The sequence below is a fragment of the Oreochromis niloticus genome, linkage group LG18 (assembly GCF_001858045.2).
Source record: "Oreochromis niloticus isolate F11D_XX linkage group LG18, O_niloticus_UMD_NMBU, whole genome shotgun sequence".
Classification (NCBI taxonomy): domain Eukaryota; kingdom Metazoa; phylum Chordata; class Actinopteri; order Cichliformes; family Cichlidae; genus Oreochromis; species Oreochromis niloticus.
The window spans coordinates 26,897,053-26,923,187 of NC_031982.2; the positions used below are offsets into that span (position 1 = coordinate 26,897,053).

General features: G+C 41.0%; 3 protein-coding genes and 1 non-coding gene across 11 annotated transcripts in view; all 4 read right to left on the bottom strand.

Moving 5' to 3' along the window:
• The window catches only part of cadm3 (cell adhesion molecule 3), a 96,988-nt gene extending 85,737 nt beyond the window's left edge, over positions 1-11,251 (bottom strand). For 4 of the 8 annotated variants that reach the window (XM_005476746.4, XM_005476743.4, XM_005476742.4 and 1 more), the window contains exons 1-2: positions 10,962-11,246; positions 9,186-9,343 (exon numbers count right to left, since the gene is read on the bottom strand). In XM_005476746.4, coding sequence (XP_005476803.1) covers positions 9,186-9,276 — 91 coding nt within the window. In that variant the 5' untranslated portion in view covers positions 9,277-9,343; positions 10,962-11,246. Of the gene's footprint in view, positions 1-9,185; positions 9,344-9,464; positions 9,907-10,959 lie in introns of those variants that run through there. The other 4 variants (XM_025900158.1, XM_005476741.4, XM_005476744.4 and 1 more) reach the window with 4 other exon arrangements.
• Positions 11,252-13,128: 1,877 nt separating this feature from the next.
• trnar-ucu (transfer RNA arginine (anticodon UCU)) lies at positions 13,129-13,202 on the bottom strand. The gene has a single exon. It is a non-coding gene; the product is annotated as a tRNA-Arg (tRNA).
• A 1,603-nt stretch (positions 13,203-14,805) lies between these two features.
• sdhc (succinate dehydrogenase complex, subunit C, integral membrane protein) lies at positions 14,806-18,580 on the bottom strand. Its single transcript, XM_003447458.5, has 6 exons — positions 18,448-18,580; positions 17,516-17,575; positions 17,314-17,415; positions 16,494-16,555; positions 15,364-15,527; positions 14,806-15,065 (listed from the first exon to the last, which is right to left on the bottom strand). Exons 1-6 carry the CDS (start codon positions 18,462-18,464, stop codon positions 14,961-14,963), a joined length of 510 nt encoding a protein of 169 aa, XP_003447506.1. The 5' UTR covers positions 18,465-18,580; the 3' UTR covers positions 14,806-14,960.
• A 1,270-nt stretch (positions 18,581-19,850) lies between these two features.
• atp1a2a (ATPase Na+/K+ transporting subunit alpha 2a) overlaps positions 19,851-26,135 on the bottom strand; it is a 50,890-nt gene continuing 44,605 nt past the window's right edge. The window contains exon 24 of the mRNA XM_003447457.5: positions 19,851-20,742. Within this exon, the coding sequence (XP_003447505.1) occupies positions 20,714-20,742 (29 nt within the window). The 3' untranslated portion in view covers positions 19,851-20,713. The remainder of the gene's footprint in view (positions 20,743-26,135) is intronic.

Below are 26,135 nucleotides of genomic sequence, written 5' to 3' on the forward strand. Positions count from 1 at the left end.
CCTTCAAAGCTCCATTTGAATATATGTTTGTGTGTATGTGTGTGTGTGTGTGTGTCTTATTCATGTCTTTATGCATAAATGTACACATGCGTTTTCCTGGAAGTGTTTTTGTGTGGTCACAAGCATCTGCTTGTGGGTTTGCGTTGCTGCCTCTAAGACCCTGTTTATAATTGGTTTGAGCTGGTGTCTTGGGCCATCACATTACAAGTAAATATCACCATATGCGTTTGTCTTTATCATGTTTCTTTAAAGTGTTGAGCTGACGACTAGTGCTCAGATTTCATTAGTGTTTATGTAACCCTTTTTAGGTCAAGAGTTCGCTTACACAGTTATCTTGTCAGTTGCACAATCAGATATCATCCGATATTATCCCACATCAGAGAAGGACATGCACATGAGAGAGGGCTTTCTGGCAGAAAGCCACCCCAGAAACAGTTTTAATACAGCGTTAATACTGTGAAAGGCTCTGTTTTAACAAACTACTATCTTTTCCTCAACTTAGCCATGTAGGTACTTTATCAAAAGAAGAAAAATGCATAAAAAATCAAAATACAGTGTTAGTCTAATGTAATTTGGGTTTCTCAAGGGTAAAGTCCTGTGTTTGGCCCTCATCTTCAAATTGACTTTATTGCGCTACAAGTCTTCCACTACAGAACGCGTTGTGGTTTAATATTTGTTCCTGAGTTGCAAAGCTTTGACATCACAACAACATAATTTGTTAGTTGTAATGATGGTCATGGAGCTTCATTAATATGATTATGTAGGAACAACACTAGCACGCTACAGCACTCTTAGGAATACATCAGGGTTGCATTTGTGTTTGCGCAACAAAAACACCAAAAGCTAAGCTAAAGTGGTTTAAGAGATTAGAGCGATGTGTCTTGGTCATCTAAGAATCTCACTGAAACTGTCCACAACCTAATTTCCAAAACTAAAAGCAATGACTTGCAAATCATTTTCAATACAATCCCAACTTTTTTTTCCAGAAATGCAGTTGTTTATTCATGTCTATGTGTGTGAATGGCAACGTACAGTCAAGAACTTCATGTTCACTGAGCAAGGAGCATGTTTAAGTCTGCGTGAGAGGAAAGCTGGCTGAAAGACAGATAGATAGACTGCGTGTTTGTGTGTGAGTGTGTGCGTGCGTGCAAGCATACTGGGGTTTCTTAACAGTCTGCCTAGCAGAGGGTGAGAAAGCGAAGTGAAGGAGAGTGAATCAAAACGAGGTGTGTGTATCTTAGAAAACTGGCAAAGGTGAGTGTGTGTGTGTGTCAGTGTGTGTAGCAGATTCCCATGCAGGGATAAGCAGCTTAGAGAAGAAGCATATTCTTTTCTAAGTAAATCTCATTAATTTTAATTAGCTGTATATTTAGCCCATACACCTGGATTGGGTGTAATTCCGTTTGTATATATAGCGACAGGTGAAATGAGTCAGGTTGCAATTATATTGCTGAGCAGTCTCGCATTAGCATAATGTCCTGTTTTTTGATTGTGTCGCATGGCTAAGAAGGATATCAGAGGCAAATATGCATTCCCTTCATTTTCCTATTGCATGCTCTGTGTAGCGCGCCAGGGCTCGTCCTTTTAAGCGTTCACCTTTTTTTTCTCTTGTGAGTTCTTTCTCCCTCCCTCGCTCCCTACACTGTTTCTTTTCATTTTCTCTCCGGTCTGTGCACCCCATCATTAGAGTGCGCTCACTTTTTTTTTTTTCCTCCTCCCTCCCGACCCCTCCTCCTCCATTTCCCTGCCGTCATGCACCCTTACTGTATGGTTTTCTCTTGTTCACGTGAATGCCTCTGTCTTTCTCCCTCTGTCTCCCTCGCCCTCCCTCCTTTCCTGGGTAATCAGCTTATCCTATGTGTGTCCAAGCCTCTATGTCTGCGTTCCTCCTCTCTTTGTTTCGGATTCATTCAGCAGGCAGATTAGAGATGCCTATTTGGTGCCTTTGTCTTCAACCGGCACAGTAATGCTGAGTTACACCGTGTGGTGATGGCCCCATCGTCAAAAGTCGCATCCACTCACCACGAGTTCATCGTAGCTTGATCGGTGCAAACGGTCAGGTCCAGATTAAAAGCCGAGCCCGGACCTTTCCACTGGTCAGCGCAAGTTTAAAGCCTGCACTTGCATTACAATGACTCACTGATCATAAGACCTTATCTACCGCTTAAAATGACGCATTATATTTCATTAGTTGCTAACAGAAAACATAGATGTGACACTTTTTAAAAGCTCAAGGATAACAGAATAAAGCAAACAAGATTTTTTCATACTCATTAGCAGACTGCTGCTTTTTTTTTTCTTTAAAGTGATGACTTCAGTTCCTCCACTTAAGACAAGAATAGATGGGAGCAGCAAATCTCATAAAAGTGTAATGATACTAATTTAGGTCACAATCGCTGTGTACAATGAAAATGTTCCAACAATGAAAATATTCACTGTATCAGGCGAGTACCTGTCTAGGTTGTGACACTGAAGGAGAAGAACAATAACAATAAACCAAAAACACTATAAAAGAACTTGAAATGAGGTGCATGAACACAGAGGAAACTAAACAAAAAGACAATTTACTTCCTCTTTCTTTTAAAACATTTAGCAGTCTTGCATAATTTACACCTTGTATTAAAATTCAATTTCTTTGGATCTCTGTAACTCAGAAAAAACATGGCTTTACAGAGAGTAAATACATGGCACGATCTTAACACTATCAGGTCCTCCACACCACCCACAGAGATGATCAAACCTCAGCCAGGAGTAAATACAGTGTATATTCACATCCTGCAACCACTGCAGAAAAGTCTAAACTTCTCCAGAGTTTGCCATTCCTTCAGCCTCTCCAAAGACACCTACAGTGGTACAATACAGTACCACACTCAGATCCCATCAGTTTCTCACTCCTATCCACTTTTTCCCCTAGCCTTTACAGTAGTTGCAAACTGCAGCAAAAAACCCTCGTCATCATTTTTGTTGCCTTCCAGGAAAGACTCGTAAAAGACGACCTTTTCCACTTCAATGAAAAGTAAATCCAGGCTCTATGGTATCATGTCTAATGATCCTATGCCCGTCATGGCTGTTCTTGTTGACAAAGCAACCTCCCCAAATGACACCCCCGCTTTGCATTGGCTGCATTCAAATATTTGATCCGATTACAATGCAGCCATAAATGATGATGAAAACACATACACTAAATGCCAGGAAGTGCATTAATTCAAAGGGCATTTAAATAATACAGACTGAATTTCAATAGCAGATCTGCAGTATATATAGAAGCTATGAGCATTCAAGCAGGGTGGTACAATATGATTGGGAGGCATAAGGAGTGCAGCAGTGCAGTGGAACCATAAATGAATTCCACTGAGCGGTAGCTGTGTTACAATGCAAAAACTTTAATAATGATACTGTCCAACAGTTTCAATGCAGAAAACATATCTCTGTAAACAATAAACTTGCAACTAAAACAATAAAAAATATGCCTTGTATAGGAGGCAATATTGAACTCTGCTCCGGCACAATAATATACCATTAAAAAGTATTTGTATCAGATGTTAGGATCCAACTGGCACTCAGTTTAACTGATAATCAGCCAGTCGATGGTAAAGCTATTAAAAAAAACTTTGACGCATGTGCAGATAAAGGACACAGATTCAAAGACCTTGTCACTCTGTCTGCTGATTCACTTTAATAGCGCTAAAGCAAAAGTGTCAGACTTCAGATTTATTCTCGTTATGCTCGTGAGAGTTTATACTACATTAAGTACCAATCTGGAGAACTGCTTCACAGTCCTTTTCCTACACTGGTTCTATATTTGACACTTATATTAGAGGCTCAATAAGACTCACCATCCAGTCAATGGACAGTGCTATCCCCAGCAGAACTAGGTAGAGTTCCCTACACAACACACAGGTGAATTGAAATGGCTTCATGGTTGTGGTATCAGTGATAAGATCCCCCCACAGACACACTCTCTACCACGAGTTGAAGTGATGGCATCATCAAAAAGAGGCAATATATAAGAGCAACCTCTGCTCTTTCATTGGTGGAGCTCCTGCGCTCAGGGGGAACCCTCAGCACTCAGACTCAATCAATACAAATGCTTCGCTTTACAGCCATGCACTCGAATCTTCCAGCACCCGGTCATAGTTGGAGTTTACACACAGCACAGTGATGTGCTTCAACAAACAGATACACCTTTCCAGGAAGCCCTTGGTCTGACCACCCATGCGTTAATGACACCATTGGTGATTTCCACCCCTGCAGCAATCAATTAAAATACCCGCCAGAGAATTCCAGCAGATAACATGAGAAAAGCAGGCAGGTAGGGATGGGGGAATGAGCGTGAGGGCCTTGATCAAAGGAAAAGCCAGATGAGTGCTGAACACAATATGGGCTCTTGTTGGTGGAAACATGCTAAATTAATTTATTTCAAGGCTGACGCTGTTGTTGTTGTTAGGTTTGTTTAATCGGTAGTGTGTTTGTGAGGTGATGGTTTTGAAGCTGGCTGCTCTGTAAATGCGGGACCCCTATTTTTCACAACCCTGAGTTGCTGCAAAGTGATGTGTCTTCTGCGAAGCACCTGAGAGGGCGATGAATGGGTTGCCGCTCATCAAAATCTCAAGAGCACTTCTTTCTTTTAGTTTCTTAATGGCATTTGCTGTTATTATGATGGCAGCATGCAAGACTGATCTGTTCTGATGTAATCTCACATTGCCTGAGAGAGCCTGGGTGGATGAGATCTGCTTCAGATTGATGAGGTCTAATGGAGTCTTGTTTGGGTGCAGCTGATACTTCTAACATCCGAAGATACTGGCGCGCCACTGCATTTTAATTCTGCTTAATTTAGCCACAAATGACTTATCAACACTTTTGCCTTGTTGAGCTGTGACTTTCTCTTCCTGCCGCTTACGCATGTGTAATGTTTCAGCATGTCGAGAGATGTATGAGCATAACATGAAGAAACAGCAATGTGCATAATGTGTGATGCAAATCATTCCCGGGGACTCTAGTGCTCATGGTTAGAGCTTTGTTGGGAGTTTAATCAATCAGCCACAGCACACTAATTAATCGGCATGATGAACAGGAGAAATAATTGGTTTTCTGCCAGATGTGAATCTGTTTCAAACTAATGCCAGCCAATCAGAATCCAATTTATAATCAGAAAACTGATCTGGACAAGAAAACACTTAAAGGATCAGAGAAGAATAAACACACAAGACAATAGAAGTAATATGGCTTTAGATTTAAAATTCCGATAGCAGACAGTCTCCTGGAGCTTCACTACATGTTTTAGCATGTGTATTTTAGATGCTTAATTGGATCCATATAGTGCCACAATCTCCCTCAGTCTCACAGATTCAAATCTGGGATATGTGCTGGATTATGTCATTGTCGTTTTTCTCTTAAAAGACAAACATATTGCTAATTAACTGGCATGATCAGTATAAGAATAATTAATTGGGCTCCTCCCCAGATGTTTCTGAATGAATCTGCAGAAAACTAATGAGGGCTGTCTGGTTTTTCTATTGAAGCGGCAGATGTCATTAGCTACAGCCCACATTGACAATACTGATCAGCCCACACTCCAATCAGACCAGGTAACCAGTGGCTGAAACTAATAGAAGAGCACTGGAGGAAATAAATAGCCAGCACTGAGATTGGAAACCACTGGTTTAGCCCCATGCCAGTGGAGCCAAATGGAAAAATAGCTTAGGCCTCTTATTAATGTCACAGTGGCTAGGCGGTAATTCCCCCAGGCTCTGTGTACCTCGGCTTGTTAATGAGTCACTGCTTATCAGTCAGCCTTGTTAACAGGCAGAGGCCTCCCATCCAAACCGCCTACTGCTATTGTGTGCTAGCCGTACTGTGTATTAGCCAAATGTTCCCCCATCTTGGCACACAGGAAGTCAACACCAAACAACAGCAACACACACAGGAAGTGGGCTTTTAGCCAGTGAGAAAGAGCTGCTCCTGGGGGAAAGGAACCCATTCTGCAGCAGTATAAAGTGAACCACTGGCAGAGACACACACATGCAGAGCCCTCCCGCCTATAAATCTTACCACACTAACAACTGGTCCACACTGCTCCCGTCCTTTAATCCTTATCCATTACTAGCCTCAGCTGGAAGCATCGGGATTCATTCAGTGTTTCTGACTAGCAGAACTCGCTGAAGTAAATAAACTATTAGGCATGTTTCCTGCCATGAATGCAAACACTCTACTGGAGTCTGAGATCAGACTGCCATCAGGCTGCCATAGCGTTGAGGGCCAGGTGGTTGATTGGAGGTCGCAGCACACTGTTCTACTTGCTGTCAACTGAGTGCTTCAGCAGACGGACCCTCACACTACACAGCAGTCCTGTGGTAACTGGGTCAGCGGTACAGAACCAGGGCACAGCCGGCCAATTGCATGCCTAATCTGTGCCCTTCTGAGAGGCACTTTCCATCTACAGCGCATGGCTGCACATCCAGCTGTGGAAATGGATATGTCAAATGGCGTGCAATTAGTGTCTCCCTGATTCGTTCACATGCTCCAAGGATGCCCGGTCACAGATAAATCCAGAGCAGAGTTAGTGCTGTCCTTTCCATGACTTTGACATACATCAAATGGAAGTTCGAAGTCCAGGATTGATCAACAGTTTAAACTCATGAATGCTATCATAATATATGATCAACCACATATTTCCTGGGAAAGTATTTCTTTTTTCTTAATTGTAACACTCTGACCGATGATAAGACACAAACAGTCCATTTTTAATCCACTGTGGACTCTCAGTATAGCAATAATAGACGGTCCTACTCTGATGGCTCATCTGCTTTAACGTTGACTTGCTGAGCTAATCGTTTTCCTCTCTGATACATAACACTGAATTATTTAAGCTAAGTAGACCCTTCTCTTGCAAGGCCACTTAGCATGGAGATCTCCATTATGACGGCATTATCTGACTGTCTGCCCCACCCTACTCCACCTTCTACTAACAGCTCTGCTGCTGTGTCACAACATTCAGACAGATCGGAGCGGATGTGAGTGATGGGCTGGTGCTTTGCGGCTTATGCACTACATTTCCCTCTATAACTGCAACACCATTGCTTACCACATTACTCAAATGTCAAGCACAAAACAGCAAACACAAGATTTATTCATGAATATATCTATTTTTCTGTATCTTGAATTTTTTTGGCATTGTTCCTTGGTGTTGTATGTGTTGAATAAAGGCTGGGTTCCTTGTTTGCCAGTGGGAAAATCTACAAGTTTTCATTATTTCTTGCATCAAGGCCACTAAGACAAATTTCAATACTACTGATAAAAAAAGTATCCAGTCTTCTTCTGATTAATGTATTTCTATATGGTGCAAAAATATATATATTTTCGAACATTTTTGACAAGTGATTCTGACTGATTTCACTGCAGCAATATTATTAATTTGATTTTTGTGGAATTAATACAAGTACTTGATCATTCTTTGATGACACATATTACTGACAAAAAGACATGGATGCCAAAATTGTTAACTCAGCACTCCACGGTTGCTTCTCATCTCTCAGCTGTGCTCTTTGACGTGTTTTCTCATCTCCTAAATGCTGTCAGACGTCCCAGGCTTAATTACTCTCCTTGACTGACATGATAATGTAAAACAGCACTTAGGTGAGACCAAAGCAAGAATTGGTCACGCATGGTCAGGCCTCCCTCCAGGCACACCTTAATCAAATGTGACATGCGTGTGAATGCGGGCCAAAATCATTTTCGGACCCAAATAACGAACCAGCGCCTGGGTTTCAATGACGAGCTACACAGTTGGGGTCAGCATCCTGACAGGAGATTGATATTTCATCATCAGCGCCTCAGTCTGAGGTGATTGTTTGTGCATTTCTCATCTTCAGCAACTTTCAAGGTTTTGACATGCTTCCATTTGCATTTGTATTACAGCACCCTGATCCCAACTTCTTGACATACCCATATTCTTTCTCACTTTCTACCACACTGACCAATGTGAGCTCACACCGACAATCCTTCGCTGCCCCAAATTGAATTCATAAATGCATGGAAACTCAAGTATACCTATTTCAACAGAAAATAAAAACAGCTGATGTGGATAAACAAATTCAAAGTACAGTAAATGTAGTCCGTGTGCGTGCATATCTATGGGCGTATACTGTGTATGTCTCCATGCATATGCATGCAGTGTGTATTCACAGGTGCATTCAGATTTGTGAAATAGTGTGGGTGTGCATAAGTGAATACAAGGGGCCTCTGAGAATATATATTGGAAATGCAAATCAGGGAACATCTATTAGGAGCCTTATTACCTGCTATATTGTCTCACAGTTCTTTGTCAAACTGTGCAAAAAAATACCAAGTGTAATGAGAAACATGCCGACAGGATTCTACCTATGTCAATCAATTTTCTGTGGATTGAGGGCCAGTGGTGACGCACCATTTTACCACTGGCAAAATTCGCCCTCTAAAGGTTGTATTACCAGCAGTCAGTCACTTGAGTGTTATGTAATTGGAAAGCACATCGGTCTGTATATTCTTGCCACTCACAGCAAGGATGATATCATTACAAAGTGCTTCTCTCATCAAATCCTCTCTTACCATCCGCTTTGAGCCGCACCCAGCTCATCGCAGTTTGAGCTTCAGCCATAAGGACTGTCATGTGTCTGTATAAGAGTTGAATTTGCACACTGCTTTGTTCCTACCTGAGAAAGCACAAGACAATCACTCTTTATCTCCAAGTGTATACTCATGAGAAAGACAGAGAGATGCTGAGCAGGTAAACATCCAAGACTGCTAATGATGAGTGTTTGCCTGTGTTTTTGCGTCTTATGCGACCTTATGCAAGTCATTTAAGATGTCACTGACAGAGAAAAAGAAGAGGAAGTTACTGGGCAAGTGTGCTACTCTGGCAAAGGACCTGCAATGCATTGCTGAGCCCTACACCCACGTGCGAGTCACACACATTCCTAAAAAACAACAGCAGAAATTCCACTGGGGTCTGGGGAGGTGGGAGTGTCCCATGTGCTTATTAACGCCGCTCTGATTGCCTTGTCATAATACAGAAAACAACGAAAAAGCCTCAAGTAAACAGATAAGGGGCACCACCAGAGACAGAGAGAGTGGGTCAGGGAGGTCAGGGGCCCAGGGAGAGACAGTAAGAGGCAGACAGATACAGAGGGAGAGAGAGATGTGCTTACCAAAGCTAGTATTGCTGTGAACTGCAGCTGTGAAGAGTACTGTCAATAAGCTGACACTCCATAATGCAAAGGGGGCTGATGGGAAGGCCATGTTCGGGCACACAGATCCGCCTGTCTCACTGAATCCTCAGGAGGGCAGAGGAGCTCTGGAGTGTCACCTGCAGGGAAAGCAATAGAGAGATAAAGAAAACAAGCAGGCAAGGCCAACTGGCCACTAATTGCATCCCCTGCCACTGGTTGGCTGCAAATGAATAAACGCTTGGCCCACCCGTTACTCACGCGTTGCTCCATGGGTATTCATCGATCTGGTTGTGTCATACTATACCGACAACTGATTGAGGGAGGTGGGAGTAAGGAGAGAGTGGGCGGTGATAGAGCCAAACAGAGGAGTAGACGGAGATGGTGGCGATGTTTAAGTGTTAATGAGGGGAGACGAGAAGAAGGGGGGGGTGGGGGTGGTGTTCATATTACTGTGAATTTATTCCACTTTAACAAGCTGTGCGCATGTGGAAAGAAGGAAAACGAATGTTTCTGGGCCCATTTTCAAGCTCCAACTAACTCATGCTAATTAAAAATAACGCTAAGCAACATTCCCACAATTGGCAGTGAAAGAAAAAAAGAGAAGAGGAAAGACAATGAAAGCCACAGCAGCAGCGGAGAGATACACCTGCCGCCCGCTGAGAATACACGGTGCGCTTTGCACTAGACCGGAGACGGACCGTCGTGCTTAATAGCTTCTCTGGCACTCGTTCTCACTCTCTCTCTCTCTCCCTCGCTTTCCTTCTCTTCCTCTTTCTCTCACGCACAATCCTTAAAATAGCAATAGCTTGCGCAGAGGTGAGCCCTCGGTCCATCTGTGGACGGCTCCCTCATGGTCAACGCCGAGAGGGAACCGGGGCTGTAACGTTGCCTGCGGGACGGACGCGCGAGCGGGCGGTTAGGGCGGGGACAAAGGGTGGGATGGAGTAATGGGGCGGAGGGGGGACGTGGAGAAGGAGGGGGGGGGGCATGTCATGGGAAAGGGATGTTGGGGACTAGAGACGGGGTGGGGGGTGTCTATGTTTATTGTTGCTCCAGCCCTTCCTGTTGAGTGATAGCGAGAAGCGAAAACAAAACTGGAGCAAGTGCATTCATGGGAAATAACACGGAAACTGAGCGCGAAGAACAGAAGTTCTTTGCTTACGCTTAACGTGGAGAGTGAAACCAATAAAGATGATGACAATAATAATAATAACAATAATGAAAACAACAACAGCTCGCGCATGGCTACCTGCATTGCTGCGACGGACCGCGAGAGCACCAAAGGACTGGTTCTCAGGTCGGAAAACCAGTCCTTCTCCCGCGCTTGCAGAAAAATCTGGTGCTCTTGAGAATTTGGGAGACTCTTGAAAAGGCTGGAGAGAGGTGGCTGCTGCACACCCCGCGAGTTGCGATCTTTTTTTTTTTCTGCAAAAGAGCTCGGAAAGAAAAAAAAAAGGAGGAGAGGAGTCGGGAACAGCGCAGACAGCCCGACAACAAAACGTACATTTAGAGTAAATTATGAAACACGCAGGGATTATACACTTCTCTCCCTGGACAGGCATAACGGATTACACAGAGAGAGAGAAGGGAGACTCGCAGTGCGCACACGGACACATTCCTGGAGACGGAAAAGCGTCACCACTGACAGGTGTCTCCTGTCCGCCCTACAGGCTACATTCTAACACTGTACATTAATACAAACTGTGAAACATTGCACGGCAATAACCACACACACACACACACAGACACACACACCGGTATAGTCCGCCTCCGGAGTCGGGTTTTGTTGATGCTGGTCTCCAATAAGGTCCCCAGTAAGGTCCCTCCTTTGATGCGCAGCAGTCGCTTGTTCGGAGCCTTCTTTCAATCTGCTTTTATCGACTTTTTTTCTCTCCTTGTTCCTTCTCCCGACTCCTTGTTTTTCTTGCTTTTTCCCCCTCCGCTCACTCTCTCACTCTGTCTTTGTATCTCTATCTCTCTCTTGCTCGCTCTCCACGGCTACCGTTCACTGCAGCAAAAACAGACTGTCTGAAAGACGAGCGGGAGGGGAGGGGACACGGGAGGGAGGGATGGAGGGAGGGAGGGGATTTTAATACGATTTGGCCCGTACCACCGGGATAACAGGGCCAGAGCAGGGGCCTACTGGCTGAGAGCAGCATGAAGGAGATGGAGCGGATAGTAAGATCTTACCATAGCGAAAAATCATCGTAATGTTGCTATAATACCCCACAGTGAGTCATCTGACCTTATCTGCCTTTATGGAATTTCATTTTCCCCTGTTGTACATAAGCTCGCTTTATCTAAAGTTTCCATAGCCTACAGAGTAGGTACAACATTTTTCTCCTGAATTCAGACCTACATATCTCATATCGGGTCATCTGAAGCTGATTGTCACGGTTCTCAGTGGAGTATAATGTTTCTTATCATTGATGCTATGGAGCTATTACTTATATCTTGCAGATAGGACCACTACTATTTCCCATCGGTTAGATAATTTGCAATGGTTGCCTAATGATTTAACCGAGTCCTTGGCCTTGTGGAGTTGTGGGACTTCCGTTTCCTCCCTATTTTCCCAGAATACTGTAAGTCCTACTTTGCTGAGACGTTATCGTTTCACAGTTTGTGTAGTAGTCCACCAATGTTTCATAATGGTTACACCCTTGGGAGTTTTACATATGCTTGCAAACGTTAAAGGGGAGAGTCCTTGTAGTTTTGACGTTTTTGACGTCAGGCCCGTTTGGGAATCAGGATCCAAGGGTGGAAGGGAGAGAGCGAGGAGGGGGGAGGGGTTGTTCAACTTGCCAGAGAGGATTAAGGATTAGTTTGCGGGCGGATTAGGTCTGTGTGTGGGGAGGCATGATGGGGTTAAACATGGATGGCACGACAGCCCAATCAGTGGTGGTGGCAACAAACTGAAACCGAGGAGGTGGGGTTGAATGAAAAAATAAATAAATAAAAAAAAATATAAAAACCATGGGGAGCGCGGGAGGAGGGGGGAGTGGTAAGGGGAGTCGTGGCGTTTGAGAGATCTTCAAGCAAGCAGCTGCTTTCCCACACTGAAAGCAAATAACAATATCAGCTCTGGGCTCCCAGATTTGGGGGGTTTTAAAGATGGAAATACTCCACCTTCAGGGATCCTTGAAAGGATTCCAGAAAGGTCCCCACCCTGATTTCCCTTAATTAAAAATACACAATGACTTTCACCAACTCTTCTTCTCCACTCGCACTGTACAATGTAGTTATGGTCTTTAATTCAATACAGAATCTGCATACAAAAAACCAATTTTGAGACGACACCATTTTCTAGCACTATGAGTCATTTATGTTCAAAGTAAACCGGAGTCTTTATCTCTCCCTCTGTCTCTGAACCGAATGGGAGGATGGAAACGCGGCATCTGGCATCATTAAACACTTGTTACGAGGACGGCAAAAGGCTTTAAACGTTTAGCTGCTGCCGCTGCTTCAGGAAAGCTTTTTGCTCTGGTTTAAATGAGCGCACTGCCCCAGGTGCCGAAACCGTGAGCGTGCGCGCGTGTCCGCTGGTGAGACTGTGCAGTAATGTGCTCCCGTGATAACTGAGCGCGCAGCCTGGACAGTAAAGCTGGGAAGGAAGCCCCGTGAAGTTCTGCTGTGTTTCACGCCTTTTCCCTATTTCAAATCTGCATATTTTAAAGAGATGACCTTTGCGCGGTGACTAGGCTCGTGTGAAATTACCAGGCCAGATGCACTGTTTTTGAGCTTCTGCAAAATAAACACGACTATGAATCATCTTATTTCCACCCATCCACCCTTGCCGTCGACAGAGCAGAGCAGCCCTGTTATGCAAATTTTATCTGCAAAGAACATTTTTAAAAAATGTAAGCTTTATTCTTAACCCTTCTCATTAACGGAAAAAAAAAATACAGCCGGATCCTTACATCCACATCTCTGCCGGGACTCGAACCCGGAGCCTCTGGATTAGAAGTCCAGCGCGCTATTCCATTGCGCCACAGAGACTGAGGCACCGTTTTTTCTATCAAAACCGGGTTTATACTCCCCCTCCCAGCCCTGCGCAGCATCCTCACCATCCCTCAGCATCAGGACCGCAGCTCCGTGGTGTAATAATTTGCCAACCGGTAGGGGGTGCTGCCGCCGCATAATCATCAGTGACTTAATGTCTCATAGAAACAGTGGGAACTCCCGCTTTTCATCCCCCATTGGTTTCGTGCAAGTTATCTCGTCAAAATATCATTATGGTGATGTTATCAGAGCAAAACTAAAAGATGGAACATTGTGCATTGGAAATGCATCAACAACTATGAGCCAGAGTGCTTGTTGTTTGTAGGGGAATAAAACAGCCAATACTTCTATTACCCCCCCCATTTCTTTTTTTTACTCCCCAAAAATGAGAAGAAATTCCACAGGGTTTAGTGCAAACAGTCTATAAACAAATTCGGTCTTGGATCCCACAGAGCCTGAGCAATTTTCCCGTCCATCACAATAGAAAATTGCAGACCAATGGATGTGCAGCTCAGGTGGAAATGTGCCTGTTGTGTGGATAGGACTTTGTGTGGGGAATCCTGCGTATGCCAAATTAACAGCAATCAGACAAAAAACTCATGTACAGAGAGGCATTTTGCAAGTGTTGATGTAACATTGAGCTGGCAGTGGTTAGGTATAGCGATGCCTGTCCAACAACAGAGATGATATGACTCTGTGGAGATTACAACACCATCAAAAGCACTGAATTAACTCTTGAATTTTACAAATACTGGCAAAAACAGTTTGCTGTGTCCTTTACAAACAGATTGACAAAACACATGACGCAACACCCAAAAATATATATTTTCATCAGTAAACCAAAAAGACATTCTGCCTAACAGGCATTTCCCCTCCAGGCATCAGTTACAAATTAATGAGCCAATTTTGTTGCAGCTAACTAGACTAGAGGCTAACCTCAGAACATTTACCTGTTTTTTGTTGATCTGTATGCACTTGTTACTGTACGCAGCACAAGCGGGAGTTGGATCTGACTTTACATCACAGCTTGCTTTTATTCACACTGCAGGACAAAAGCGGGTGAGATGCAGTGTGTATCTCCTGTGCGGCTCAGTAGGAGGTAAGGCCCGAGGCAGGCTGCCGGTGAGGAGCCTGTTCACATGCACAGCTTCCACCACTGAGTTGCCTCTCTACATTTCAGCCTCTCTCTTTCCTGCCGTTAAAAATGTATCTGAGCATCTGCAGCATGGATAAGTTAAAATATAAATGACAGCCTACAGTTTACAAAAAAAAAAAAGAAAACAAAAAGATTGCCACAACCACAAACACACCTTTCTGTGCACAAACAACATCAGCAGGCACACTGGTTGAACTGGCAGTGACTGAGCACTCAGGGCAAAGAAAAGTGATTAATGATTTTGACGTCACAGCACGATTAGGCAAATTACATAAGGCATGTAGGACATGTCTAATTTTGGCCGCTGGTTGTTGTTCACACTGAGAACAAGTGTGAAATAAACTGGGTCACATTTGCATGCACTTTGCACTCTGCTGCATCATTTGCTGACCCCAAAGACTCTCCAAGTGTAATTAATTCAAAAGAAGAAACATCAAAACATAATTTCTGAGTTTAGAATAATATAATCCTTTATTGAACACTTTGACGACATAAGTCTGCATTAGGCCACGGTACATATACACAAAACAAAACTCCCACAGTGAAATTCAGTTCGCGTTCACTTTAACTCGCTCTGTTCATCACGTCTGGTCCTGGGCTCAGATCATGAGCAGGGCTATTGACGTGATGACGGACAGACCAATGACTGTGTAGCCGGTGCGGTAGACCTCTGGAATTTTGAAGCCTTTGCCCATATCCCAGCCCTGATTAGATAATAATAAACAGAAGAAGATCATAAAAAGAACATTAAGCACACAAAAACATCCTCAGTTTATAAATGTTGGCAAATGTAATCAGTAAAATTAGTAAACATGACAAAAGCAAAACAAAACTCTGTATCCTCTTAAAAGCTTAAGCTAAGCAGTCCAGACACCTCATAAAACATGCAAATAGAAACACTACCAAAGAATTTCAAACAGACTCTAGTGTGAGGAAGAAAAAGGTAAGCAGTTCCTTGGTTAAATCGTTAGGCAATTTAAAAAATGAATTATTAAATCTTACCAAGTGGCGGATGCCATTATAGGTGTGGTAAGATACTGGGAAGGCAATCCCGAATTTGGCCAGCCCAGTAAGAAATGGACCAATGGACAGTGAGTGGATTAAATCCAGATAGTAGGGATAGCTCCCTGGCAAAACCAGAGCCGCCACCGCAAATGCTGAGATAGCTAAACACAGACAGAAATCCTGAGACCACCACACCTTTCATAATCAGTAAGAAATTAAGACATGTAAAAAGATGCTCCACATGCAACATTTTCTCTCCATAAGCCACTTCACCATATGATCCAGCTCACCAGTAATTTTTCAACGTGTAAAAGACTCGGTTATGTAAATACTTTTTTTTTTTTTTTGCTCTTGCTGGAGTGACAGCCAAATAATGGCTCTGGATCAAACCAGCGCTTCACGGGCTGCCTGCTACAATGTACTGAACACAATGGTTCATTTAAAGCTTCTATTTCTGTACTGCCTGGATGATAAAGAATATAAACTAAACAACTCTGTGTGAGAAAAGACATTCTTTAAAATATTTATATACATACAGAAAGCTGCATTGAAAATTAAATGTTAAATACTGACTGTTATGTTTAGATAGACTGATATGGCTTCCTGTCAGCTGGTGACAGTTTTACTTCCCTCACTGTGAATTGAAGTCGATTTCAGGCACGTGATTACTCATGTGACTCTAATAGAAAGCTGAGAGTCAGTGAGTGGCACTTAATGTCCGAGAGTTAGCCTAGCTGTTGAGTTTGGCCCTTATCAAGCCAATTAACACATAAACAAAGCTGATTCAGCTTTTACAGCATGTTCCATGAAGGTCAGCAGCACTGATATACAATACCACAATGACACGTGTTTTTACTCCAGGCGAATGACTGAAAGCTGTTAGCCATCTAGTGTTAATTTTCACATGTTGGGTTTAATTGTATTGAACAACTTCTGTTTTGTAATTCCAGTAAATGCACTTAGCAGAAATCAATAGTGACAGACTAAAATGCCCTGAAGACATTTCCAGGGTCACTCAAAAGCTGACAGCGGCTGTATAGCTTCTTTCAGAACTGGTATTTTAAGGGCTAAATTAATCATTTACTAGCTCTAACTTTAATTTTGGATGGAAAAAACAAATGTGTTACCTCCACTGAGCCCAACTCCAGTTCCTCTGTGGGTGATGGACATCATCATGGGGACAGACCACCTGAGACGCAAAAAAACCCCAAAAAACACAGAGCACATTTAGATTTCACACATACAGGCCTCAACTGATGATTATTTAAAGTTTTAAAACAGTTTTATGCTGAATGAGGCTTTGATTAACAAGTAACAGCACTGCAATTTTTAAATTTTAATCATGGAACTTTTATTTTGTCCCAGTGATCGATGCACATGCAAAGTTTTCATGCATAAATATGAATATGCTAATGCTCTAGTACAGAATAGGCTAAACTCGGTGAAAGAGTATGACTTAAATCACTGGATTACAGATTGGAGAAGCTAAAAATTGTTGACAGTGTTAAAAAAAAAGGTGCCCTGAGTCATCACAATGATCCCAAATGACAGAAAAATATTAAAGTTAAAAAAAAGGCAGCTGAACCAGGAGGGTAGCCTAGTGAGAAATTACATATACCGACATATACTGAACAAAAAAGGGTTTCTTTACTGCAGGCGTTAGGATTCCAATAACTTGGTGACAGTACATTATAAGGTGCTTATTGCACTAAATCTCAGGTATTTGTGGGTTGCCCTGCTGTTTTATTAACTTCGAAAGAATGAAAAACCTGCACAATCAGAAAAAATGACTTTAAAAGTAATAATATTTGCAGCTCAGAAAATGTGTTGCTGCAGATTTGAGGTGTCTCTGAAAACATAAAACAAACGGAGCAAATGATTTTTACTTTAACTGAGTCACGTCTGAACAACACTCTGAGTAGACACCAGAAGGTATGCAGTACATACTTGTAGATGGTGATATGGGGAGACATGGGTCGGTTTAATCTGGAATTTTTGTCCCAAAACTTGTTCATCTCCTCCTTGGCTGTGGATCCCATTGGAGCCACACTGAAGAGGAGAGAAAATGGGGTGGTTACAGAAAAAAAAAAGTTTGCAGCAGCACCTATGTGTGCATTTCTAAGCACTAACAAACAAGCACAGAACTCACTGTCTGTACAGGACACTGTACTGGGGTTTGGCGAGACAGACACTCTGACGTCCCAACGTCCTAAAGACAAAAAAAAAACAAAAAAAACAAAACAGGTTTAGATTTGAATCCTGGTTTACTTCAGAGTAAACCAGCAGCACCATAAGAAAGATATGTTGTTAAGATGAAAATTTTTCAATAAACAAAAAATAGGACACAAAGGAAGTTTGAGTTTCGCTATTATTCACACTGTAAAATTGTCATTACTGTCAATAAAAAAAATGCTTAAGAGAGAATGTTTTGTAGTTCAATGTTGTATTTTTATAGTTCTATAAACAGTTATGGTCATAAATTTTGCATATTCTTTGGGAAAACCCAGCAATATGTAAAGCTAAGTCTTAACTCCAGCTCTAGGGAGAAGAGAACAGATGAGAAATGTCTGTTAAACAAACTCCAAAGGGTAATAGGTTCACTTCTATTAAACAAAGATCTGTTTCACATTTAAGTTAAATCAGACAAAGCTTGACAATCATTTGACCTGGGTAGAGTTACGACACTGGAACAGTGTAGGTCGATTATCACTTAACAGAAACCTAAATCAAACAAATTCAGATTATCAACAGCGAATCAAGCATTTGTCAAGCGGTCATATGAAGGTTAAGGCGCCAAATAACCGCTTACGTCTGACATTATTAAAACTACCTGTCAAAGTCCACTCTCAGATAACCAAGAACATCTGACGCTAGCACGATAGCTACAGTGAGCTAGCGGCTTTCGCACCACACTTGCGGTACACAAGGATAATAAATGGAGACTACAAGTTACACCGAGGCGCGTCGACCTCAAACGTGCAATTAGCTTATTATACATTTTCTCTGAGTGCCTTAATAACCCCAAGAACAAGGAGTAAAAGCTCCCCGAGCCCGAAAGTTATGCACCAAAGATAAACTGACCTTAGAAGCAGCGCCATGTTTGACGGGCAGTGAGCGGAAGTGACGTTACGGATGTTGTTGTTCCGCGGCGTTATCGAAAAACCTTGAAGAGCATCTAATCTTGAAAAGGAGTTTGAACTGTCTGAGTGCTGTAAGGTATGGCGTAATGTTGAAGCTGACGTGTAATAATTAGGTTATTTTACAGAAAATGTCTGTTTTACTGTTGAAAAAATGTTTTTATCTTGAACCTCTTTCCAGCAAAATGCATCCGACTTTAAACGAAGTCCCATATTTATTCAACATTTTAAGGCTGAAATCAATTTTTACTATGAAAAACTAAAATAACTACAAAAATATCTGTTTCCTTTACTTTTATGAACTTCATGTTAAACATCAGAAATTTAAACAAAAATAAAATACTCACTGAGACATTTTATTTTTTATTTTTTTTAAAATAGGTAAATCCCTATGCTAATGGAAATCAAATCAATATGAAAAATGTAATGAAAAGGAAATGTGACTGTATAAGTAAAATGCAAAATTAGGTTAAATGTTTTAGAGTTTACTTCTTGATTTCCTCTGGGTGCTCTGAGTACCTCCCACTGTCCAAAGACAGTTATCAGCATCTGTAAGTGAATGTGCGGGTTGTTGTCTGCCTCTCTGGTACCCCTGTGATGTACACAACCTGTCACCTGTCACAACCTGTGCCCTACCTCTCAATCTCACCCGATGTAAGTTAGTATAGGCACAGTCTCCAAAAGTTGATTCTGTTCATCTGGACGTAGCGTTTTGTGGGAGAAATGTTTCGTCATTCATCCAAGTGACTTCTTCAGTCTATAGGCACAGTCCACTTGACAAAATGGACTGATGCAAGTATTTGTACAGCTGTGTGGCTTTTAATTTAAAAATAATTGTAACAACCCAGATGCCCTTCCTGACACAATCCCAAAGGGATTTATGTTTTCTCCTGAGGTTGAACTTGGGAGCTTTTGCTTTTTAGGCAAATGCATAACCCACTACACTAAGGAGCTACTCTTTTATAACAGTTCCTTGTCAGGATTTGGTTGCTTTTCTTTCTGTAACACGACAGCAACATGCAAACACTGAGTCTTTGTTTTCAGAAAAATTCCGACATATTTTTTTTATTCCTTTCAATCCTTTGCTTTCGTGGGTGTGAGTATTCTTATCCACCGGGGAAACGACTTTCCTAAATCAAATCTGCACAGGATGCCGAAAAAAATATCAGATTCATCTCCTTTTTCATGTCCGGTGATGATTGCAGTTTAAGTCTGATTTTAGAGGAGGGACACAACTACTTAGTGTGTGAATTCTGTCTGAATCATTTTTATTTTTTTCAATGCCTATTTTGTCTGGGTGCACCGCCCGGCTTAGAGAGCCCAAGAGAAGTCACAAAGATAAAGGAATATTTTTTCAAGAAGATCATTATTGGAATATCCTCCCATTCATCAATTACAAGAACAAACTAGCCCACCAGTCATGTCTTCTGTCAAGTAAAATGGATGCATTGAACAAGTATTGTAAAATGGGAGCTCCATGCACTCCACACTCATAAATACAAATAATAATAATAATAAAGTTAGTGATGCCCAAAAGCTCTTCTAGATATTTCCAATTATCTCCTCTCACACAAGAATCAGCCAGTACATTAAAAACATCTGTGTAATATTGTACAGATTGTGTATTCCAACAGATAAAAGAGAAAACCTGGCAGAAAATACTTTGGGTCTTGTTGGCTTGTTCCTTCATAACCTGCAGATGCTCAGTTTGATTGGATCCAGCATGTTTGGAGATGACTGTCCTTGGGGTCTGCAGCAATGTTCAGAGGGGTGGCACATCAAAATCAGGTTGCTTATATGACTTTGCAATAGGGAACAATACATATAGGTGAGTAATGTTTAAATGATGGGCAGACATACTTTGGAATACATTTTATTTGTCAAATTTAACACAAACAACATCTGATACTCCCTTCCAGCCAAACAGGCCACAGTACACTTTGGTAGCAGCTTGTGTAAGGCACAAAGGTTTACATTACTATCACTATGCTGGAAATGTTTTCTGATAAAGAGAAAAAAAGAGAAAAACTCAAAAGCCTATTTTCAGCAGTATTTCTCTGATAATCAGATTTGTGAACTGATCCATGCAATATTACAACTGACAGACACACACGCACAGTTTTACACTCATGAGCGCAAACAAACACATCTATGCATACACACGCACACACACACGCAGACACACACCTCAAACTGACATTTTCTGAATGTTAATAATATGTCTCCAGCTCCACCCAGCCTGGAAGAGATGAAGAGAGAGAGGCAGAAAGACAAAGAGAGAAAGTGTCAGGGAACAAAATGACAGGCGAGCATTTTTCATAATATCCTTTTGTATCGCTCTATTTGTATTCATCTCATTGCCTTTGTCTCCGTACATTTCCAAATGAATCCCCTTATAACTCTAAGACTTTGATCAGCCGCCCGTGACACACAGATTAACAGAAATGATGAACTGTCACGATAAATTGTATTTGTCTCCCCGTGTCTTGCCCCTCATCCGCTGTAAGGCTGTGGCAGTGAACAGATTTTGAGCCATTGTAAGGTGCCCATATCATCTGCATAATCTTCAGTACATATCTCAAGAGTCTTCATCAGCCTGCTTTAATTTCCTTTCTAATCATTTTCAGCTGGCTCTGGTGGTGTGGGACAGGTTTAAGTTTCCTGGTTTAAGTTTTACATATGAACATGAATAGGCTGAGATCAGGTCTGCATGCTATATACTGCAATTGCAACAATAGGGTGTGAACCCTTTAGAATTTTCCATATTTTTGTATAAACATGAATGATTTTGTATAAACATGTCCTAAAATATCCAAGGAAGAAAAACAGAACAGCATTAATTATATTACACAATAATATGACTTGGTCCTTTACATTTTGAGGAAAAAATAGTCAGTATTAAAGATCTGTGAATGGCATCTGAACCTCTGTTTTCAGCATCCCATGTGACACTTTTGTGAAGCAATAAATGCAAGTATAAATATGCAGTGATCAGTTCTGCACACTGCCTTCGAGGAATTTAGTCCATTTCAGTATTGCAAACACAAAACTTTGGGTTTTCTCACACAAACTGCTTGCTTTGGGCTGTTCCACAATTTCTACAACATAAAGGTTAGGACTTTGCCTCGACTACTGCAAAACATTAACTGAATTCTCCCACTAACATTCCTCAGCAGAAATATTTTTGTGTTATTAGTTGTTTTCTGGCTTTATGCACTTTTCTTATTCTTATTCTTGACTTTACTGTGAATGTATTCAAATTAAGGCTGGGTGACATGGAAATTTTTTTTTTATATCAGTCACTGAGATATATTGTGACATATATCGATAGATCACAATATATGTAGTTTTTAAAATAAATAACATAGGTTCATAATTCTTTCTGAGGAAAAAACAGGAAATGATGGATACAAAAAATATTATTTATATTATTTTTTGGTTTTATCTTCTGCGGGAATCAGCTCTTGTTTCACCACAGAGTGATGTGATGTAATGTAAGGATATTGTTTCCATTCTTGTGTGGATTTCTGGCACAATGTCTTTCATTTTGTGAATATTAAAACATTTCATGAAGGAAAAATTAATGAACATTAAAACATTATTTTAACAAATACTTTCTCATACTCTTTTTAAAAAATTTGTTTTAGTTAACTCTACTCTGCACACCTAATGCTCACCTAAACCTGGATCATTAGGGTCATGTCACCCATGACACCAGCGGTGATCATGCATGATATGACAGAGTGCTGAGCGAGTCAGAAAGGATTTTACTCAGATCTGTGGAAGTGGAGTCATACTTAGTGCTGTCAGGAAAGGAGGTGGAGGAAGGCCAAACATGAGAGCTGGAAGGTGAAAGCTCAGAGGAGGACATACCAGCGTTTGAGGAGCCTGAGCAGGGTCAAAATGATGACACCCAAAGTTCATTATGGATGAGGAGTATTGCGTAAGCTAGGGCTCTGAAGTCTTGGGATTTGGTTTCTCGACTGCCATATAGGACACCGGCCTGTGAAGCGAATCATCTTTTCATGATTTCATCAGATTGAAGCAGAAGGTTGCATTTTTTTAAGGAGATGTCACCTTCGAGAGAGCTTTAGCCTTTTCCCCGTGATCGGACGTTAAGATCATTTGTTACTCTGATCGACTGGCCAATCTTGAAGAATCTGTCTCGACTTATTGAATTGTCTATAACTAGGAAGCAGTAAAGTTGGATCCTAGGTTATCTAAGTTATGTCATGAACACAGATATGCTGAAGAATGTTTTCAGCTCCAGAATACGTTACGTTTTAATGCTACCTTCAGCATTAAAACTTAAAACCACTTCCTTCTGGTTTGTGTCGTCTGACATCTTTTAGTCTAAGACCTGGTTTGCTCTTTACTGTTTGATGTAATCAGAGGTCCAACTGTCTTGGCAGTAGTTTCAGTATAGTTGAAATTAAAGTGAAAAAGGCAGGAAATGTAGAGTTAGCATATATATTATATATGCTTATATTATATATACTTTAAGGATATATATTATTAATTAATAATAATTAATATAAATCAACAGGGTAAAAGTGTGTGTGTGTGTGTGTGTGTGTGTGTGTGTGTGTGTGTGTGTGTGTGACACACACACACCAGCTTCTCAGCTGAAAAGGCTTCTAGAAATGTGTAATGGCTGAAAACATGATACAATTTAATACTTCTTTTAATACTTCTTATTATGGAGGGTGAGTACCATCACATTGTTGCTGCTCAGGCTCCTCAAATGCTGATATGTCTTCCTCTGACCTTTCACCCTCCTGCTCTAATGTCTGGCCTTCTTCCACCTCATACCCCTGACAGCAATAAGACTGACCCTCCCTGCCACAATTTTGAGAAAAATCCTTTCTGCTTCACTCTGCCCTTTGCTTCCTGAAGTATGGACAAAGGTTAAAAATGCAATGTGATAAGTCCTTTTGTCCACTGACTAAAATTTGTTTCGGGTGCCATAAAATTACTTTACATTTCTGAAATCATATTAACTCTTTGACTCTCAAAGAAGATCTCAAGAAGCAGTTTGATTTTTAGTAATGGAAACATAATATCTGCAAAATTATTATCACCCAATTTTATGGTCATAAAATTGGAAGCTGCAGTTCTCATCATTTTGGAAAGTAAATCCATGTGCTGTCTTAGCTCAACACCCACAAATGTGGGATGTCCTCATTCGTCAGGATGTCCTCTTTACAGGACAGTAGGACTCATATAGATTGCATAAATGATAGCTGGCATCAAAATCTCATGTCCTCCACGAAGGACAAAATCATATCTCAAGAGCCCACACGGTATCATTTCTTTTATATAGATTTAAACAGTTTTAAAGTTTTAAATAGACTTTCCAACTTTCAAATGTAAACAAAGGAGAAAATAAATAAAACCAATTAGTGCTGTGAAGTTGTGGGATTTGGTTTCTTAACTGTCATACAGGACACCGGCCTGTGAAAGGGATCACTCAATTTTGATCCACTTATGCTTCACGACAATATATCAATTAATAATTAATTAATTCTTAAGAAAGCACAAGAAGTGCAGTTCTGACTCAGTGAAGTGGGCAGTGAGGCTCTTATATGGATCAGATATGTGACTTGACCACAAATCTGATGTGGTAGCAAAGTGTGACTCAGATGTTCTCCTGTCTCTTTACACTCCACACGCAGCTGGAAAAGAAATGGCCAGGGAGTCGGTAATGAGGGTCAGTTACTTGAATCATTCACTTAAACCTGACATTTTTGGCTCTGTTTACATTACATCACATCTTTTACAATAAAGTAAACTGTTGCAGTTGCATCAGTGTCTCTTTGTTTTTTGTCACGGGGCATGGTACAAGAGAAAGTGTCTGGGACTGTAAAGTCTTGCATTGTGCAGGTAAACATTCAGCTGTGGATTTTGCAAACATCCTTCTTTGCATCTGTGCAACTTTAAATAGACAGAAATCTTTCCACACTACTGAACATTTCAACGGCGTTCTCGTCTTTTGAGCCTTGGGCTGTGTTCGATGCGCTGTCATGTTTAGCAATGCTTCGTTAAAATTTTATGTTGTCATTTTGTCTTTTATCCTGCTCACACTCCTAATGTACTGATGTGCATGGCTACAGTAGCCCAAACATTAGCACATGTGCTGCTGTCAGTGGCTCCTCTTACGCTGTGCGTGTCTTAACCTGATGTTGCTTTAACTCTATTCCAACCAGGTGACTGATAACACGTGGCTCTCTTCTTGTTGTCACTGGCCTGTCAATCGGTTGTCTATCAAAACATAGCTAGAATGATTAGTGTTGCCTTTACATTGACCATGTCCAATGCTTCTTTTGACAAAAAGATAATTTGGAATAACTGTCTTTATCCTTTTATCATCCAGCCCGAGTTCAAATATCATTCAGGCTTGTCTGTGTCTCCTTGAAGCCCTGCAATACAAGCCATTGTTCAGTATTTTGATAGTGGACGAACATGAATATTAGACAGTGTGAGAGAGGTCCTTAGATGATCAGAAGTTTCCTCTGGTTCATTTGTTACCTGCCAGACTGTTGAACATCAGTCTTGAACAGTATGTATGACTGTGGATTTGTGAAGTGCAGACTCTTTAAATATGGTGATGAGCATTGACAAAGAGTCTGTGAAAGTTCTCAGAAGTATAACTTTGAAAAACATGTGCTCCAAAGATAAGACTTTAACAGATCCCTGTTCTTTAGGCTCATTAAAACATCACACCCTCACACCTGATTTTTAACATCTAATTAACTGCTAAGTCTAGAGGTTCACATGTTTACAGATATGTAATACTGCATAATTTCTCTAAATAAATAAATAGCCAAGTCTAATATTCTTGTCCCGTTTGTTTAACCGTGTGCGCTCTTCTTCAGAGACATTTCGATGATTCTGTAAGCCATATATTGTTGGAGATATATAAAATAAAGGGTCACAGATGTTTTCATACAGCAGCATTTAGCACAAAGGAATGGTTTTGATGTTTGTGAATAATTAGGCATGTATTTATAAAATGTATTACCAATCAAAAGTTTGGGGCCACTTAGAAATTAGTTTGTGATTGATTGGTCATTAATTATCATTGAATTCTGTTTACCACTAGCATACCTAATATAATGCCCACTTTTTGCATTGGTTGCTGATATTGTTGAGGTGTAGTTTGCACTGTATATACATATATATATATATTTTTATTTTGTTCATGTCAGCACAGCAGAAATGGTTGCACCAGTTAAATAAACTACAAAGAAATCCTAAATGAAAATACACTAATATTCCTTTTCTAAGAAATTAAAACCATGTGCGAATTCTGGAGTTTCCATATAACAGTGCCTACTACGTCCTTAACAAACCACAACAGTCTGGCTCTTGCTCAGCTGTGAACCACAGTCGCTCAGTTCTCTTTCTATTATGTTTGCTTTGTTAGTGCAGGCATTATTTAAACATATTTAATTATTTAGCAGTTTATTTAATGTAATAGCACTTATTTATTTGAATAAGAACACTGATGAGTTTCAGAAGAAAACACTTCTTTTTATGGCTTTTTTCTCCAAACAATAATCAAACCAACAAAGGCTGATGCTCCAAACACTCAACTGGTCATTTTGTTTTGCTTCTTTTAATCAGCAGAAC

Excerpts from the sequence above, each read along its gene's own strand:
- sdhc (XM_003447458.5), bottom strand. Across the intron at positions 16,556-17,313 it reads CCCCATATCACCATCTACAA|GTGGTCTGTCCCCATGATGA; the intron begins GTATGTACTGCA and ends TTTGCGTCTCAG. Across the intron at positions 15,066-15,363 it reads ATAATGGCATCCGCCACTTG|GGCTGGGATATGGGCAAAGG; the intron begins GTAAGATTTAAT and ends TTATCTAATCAG.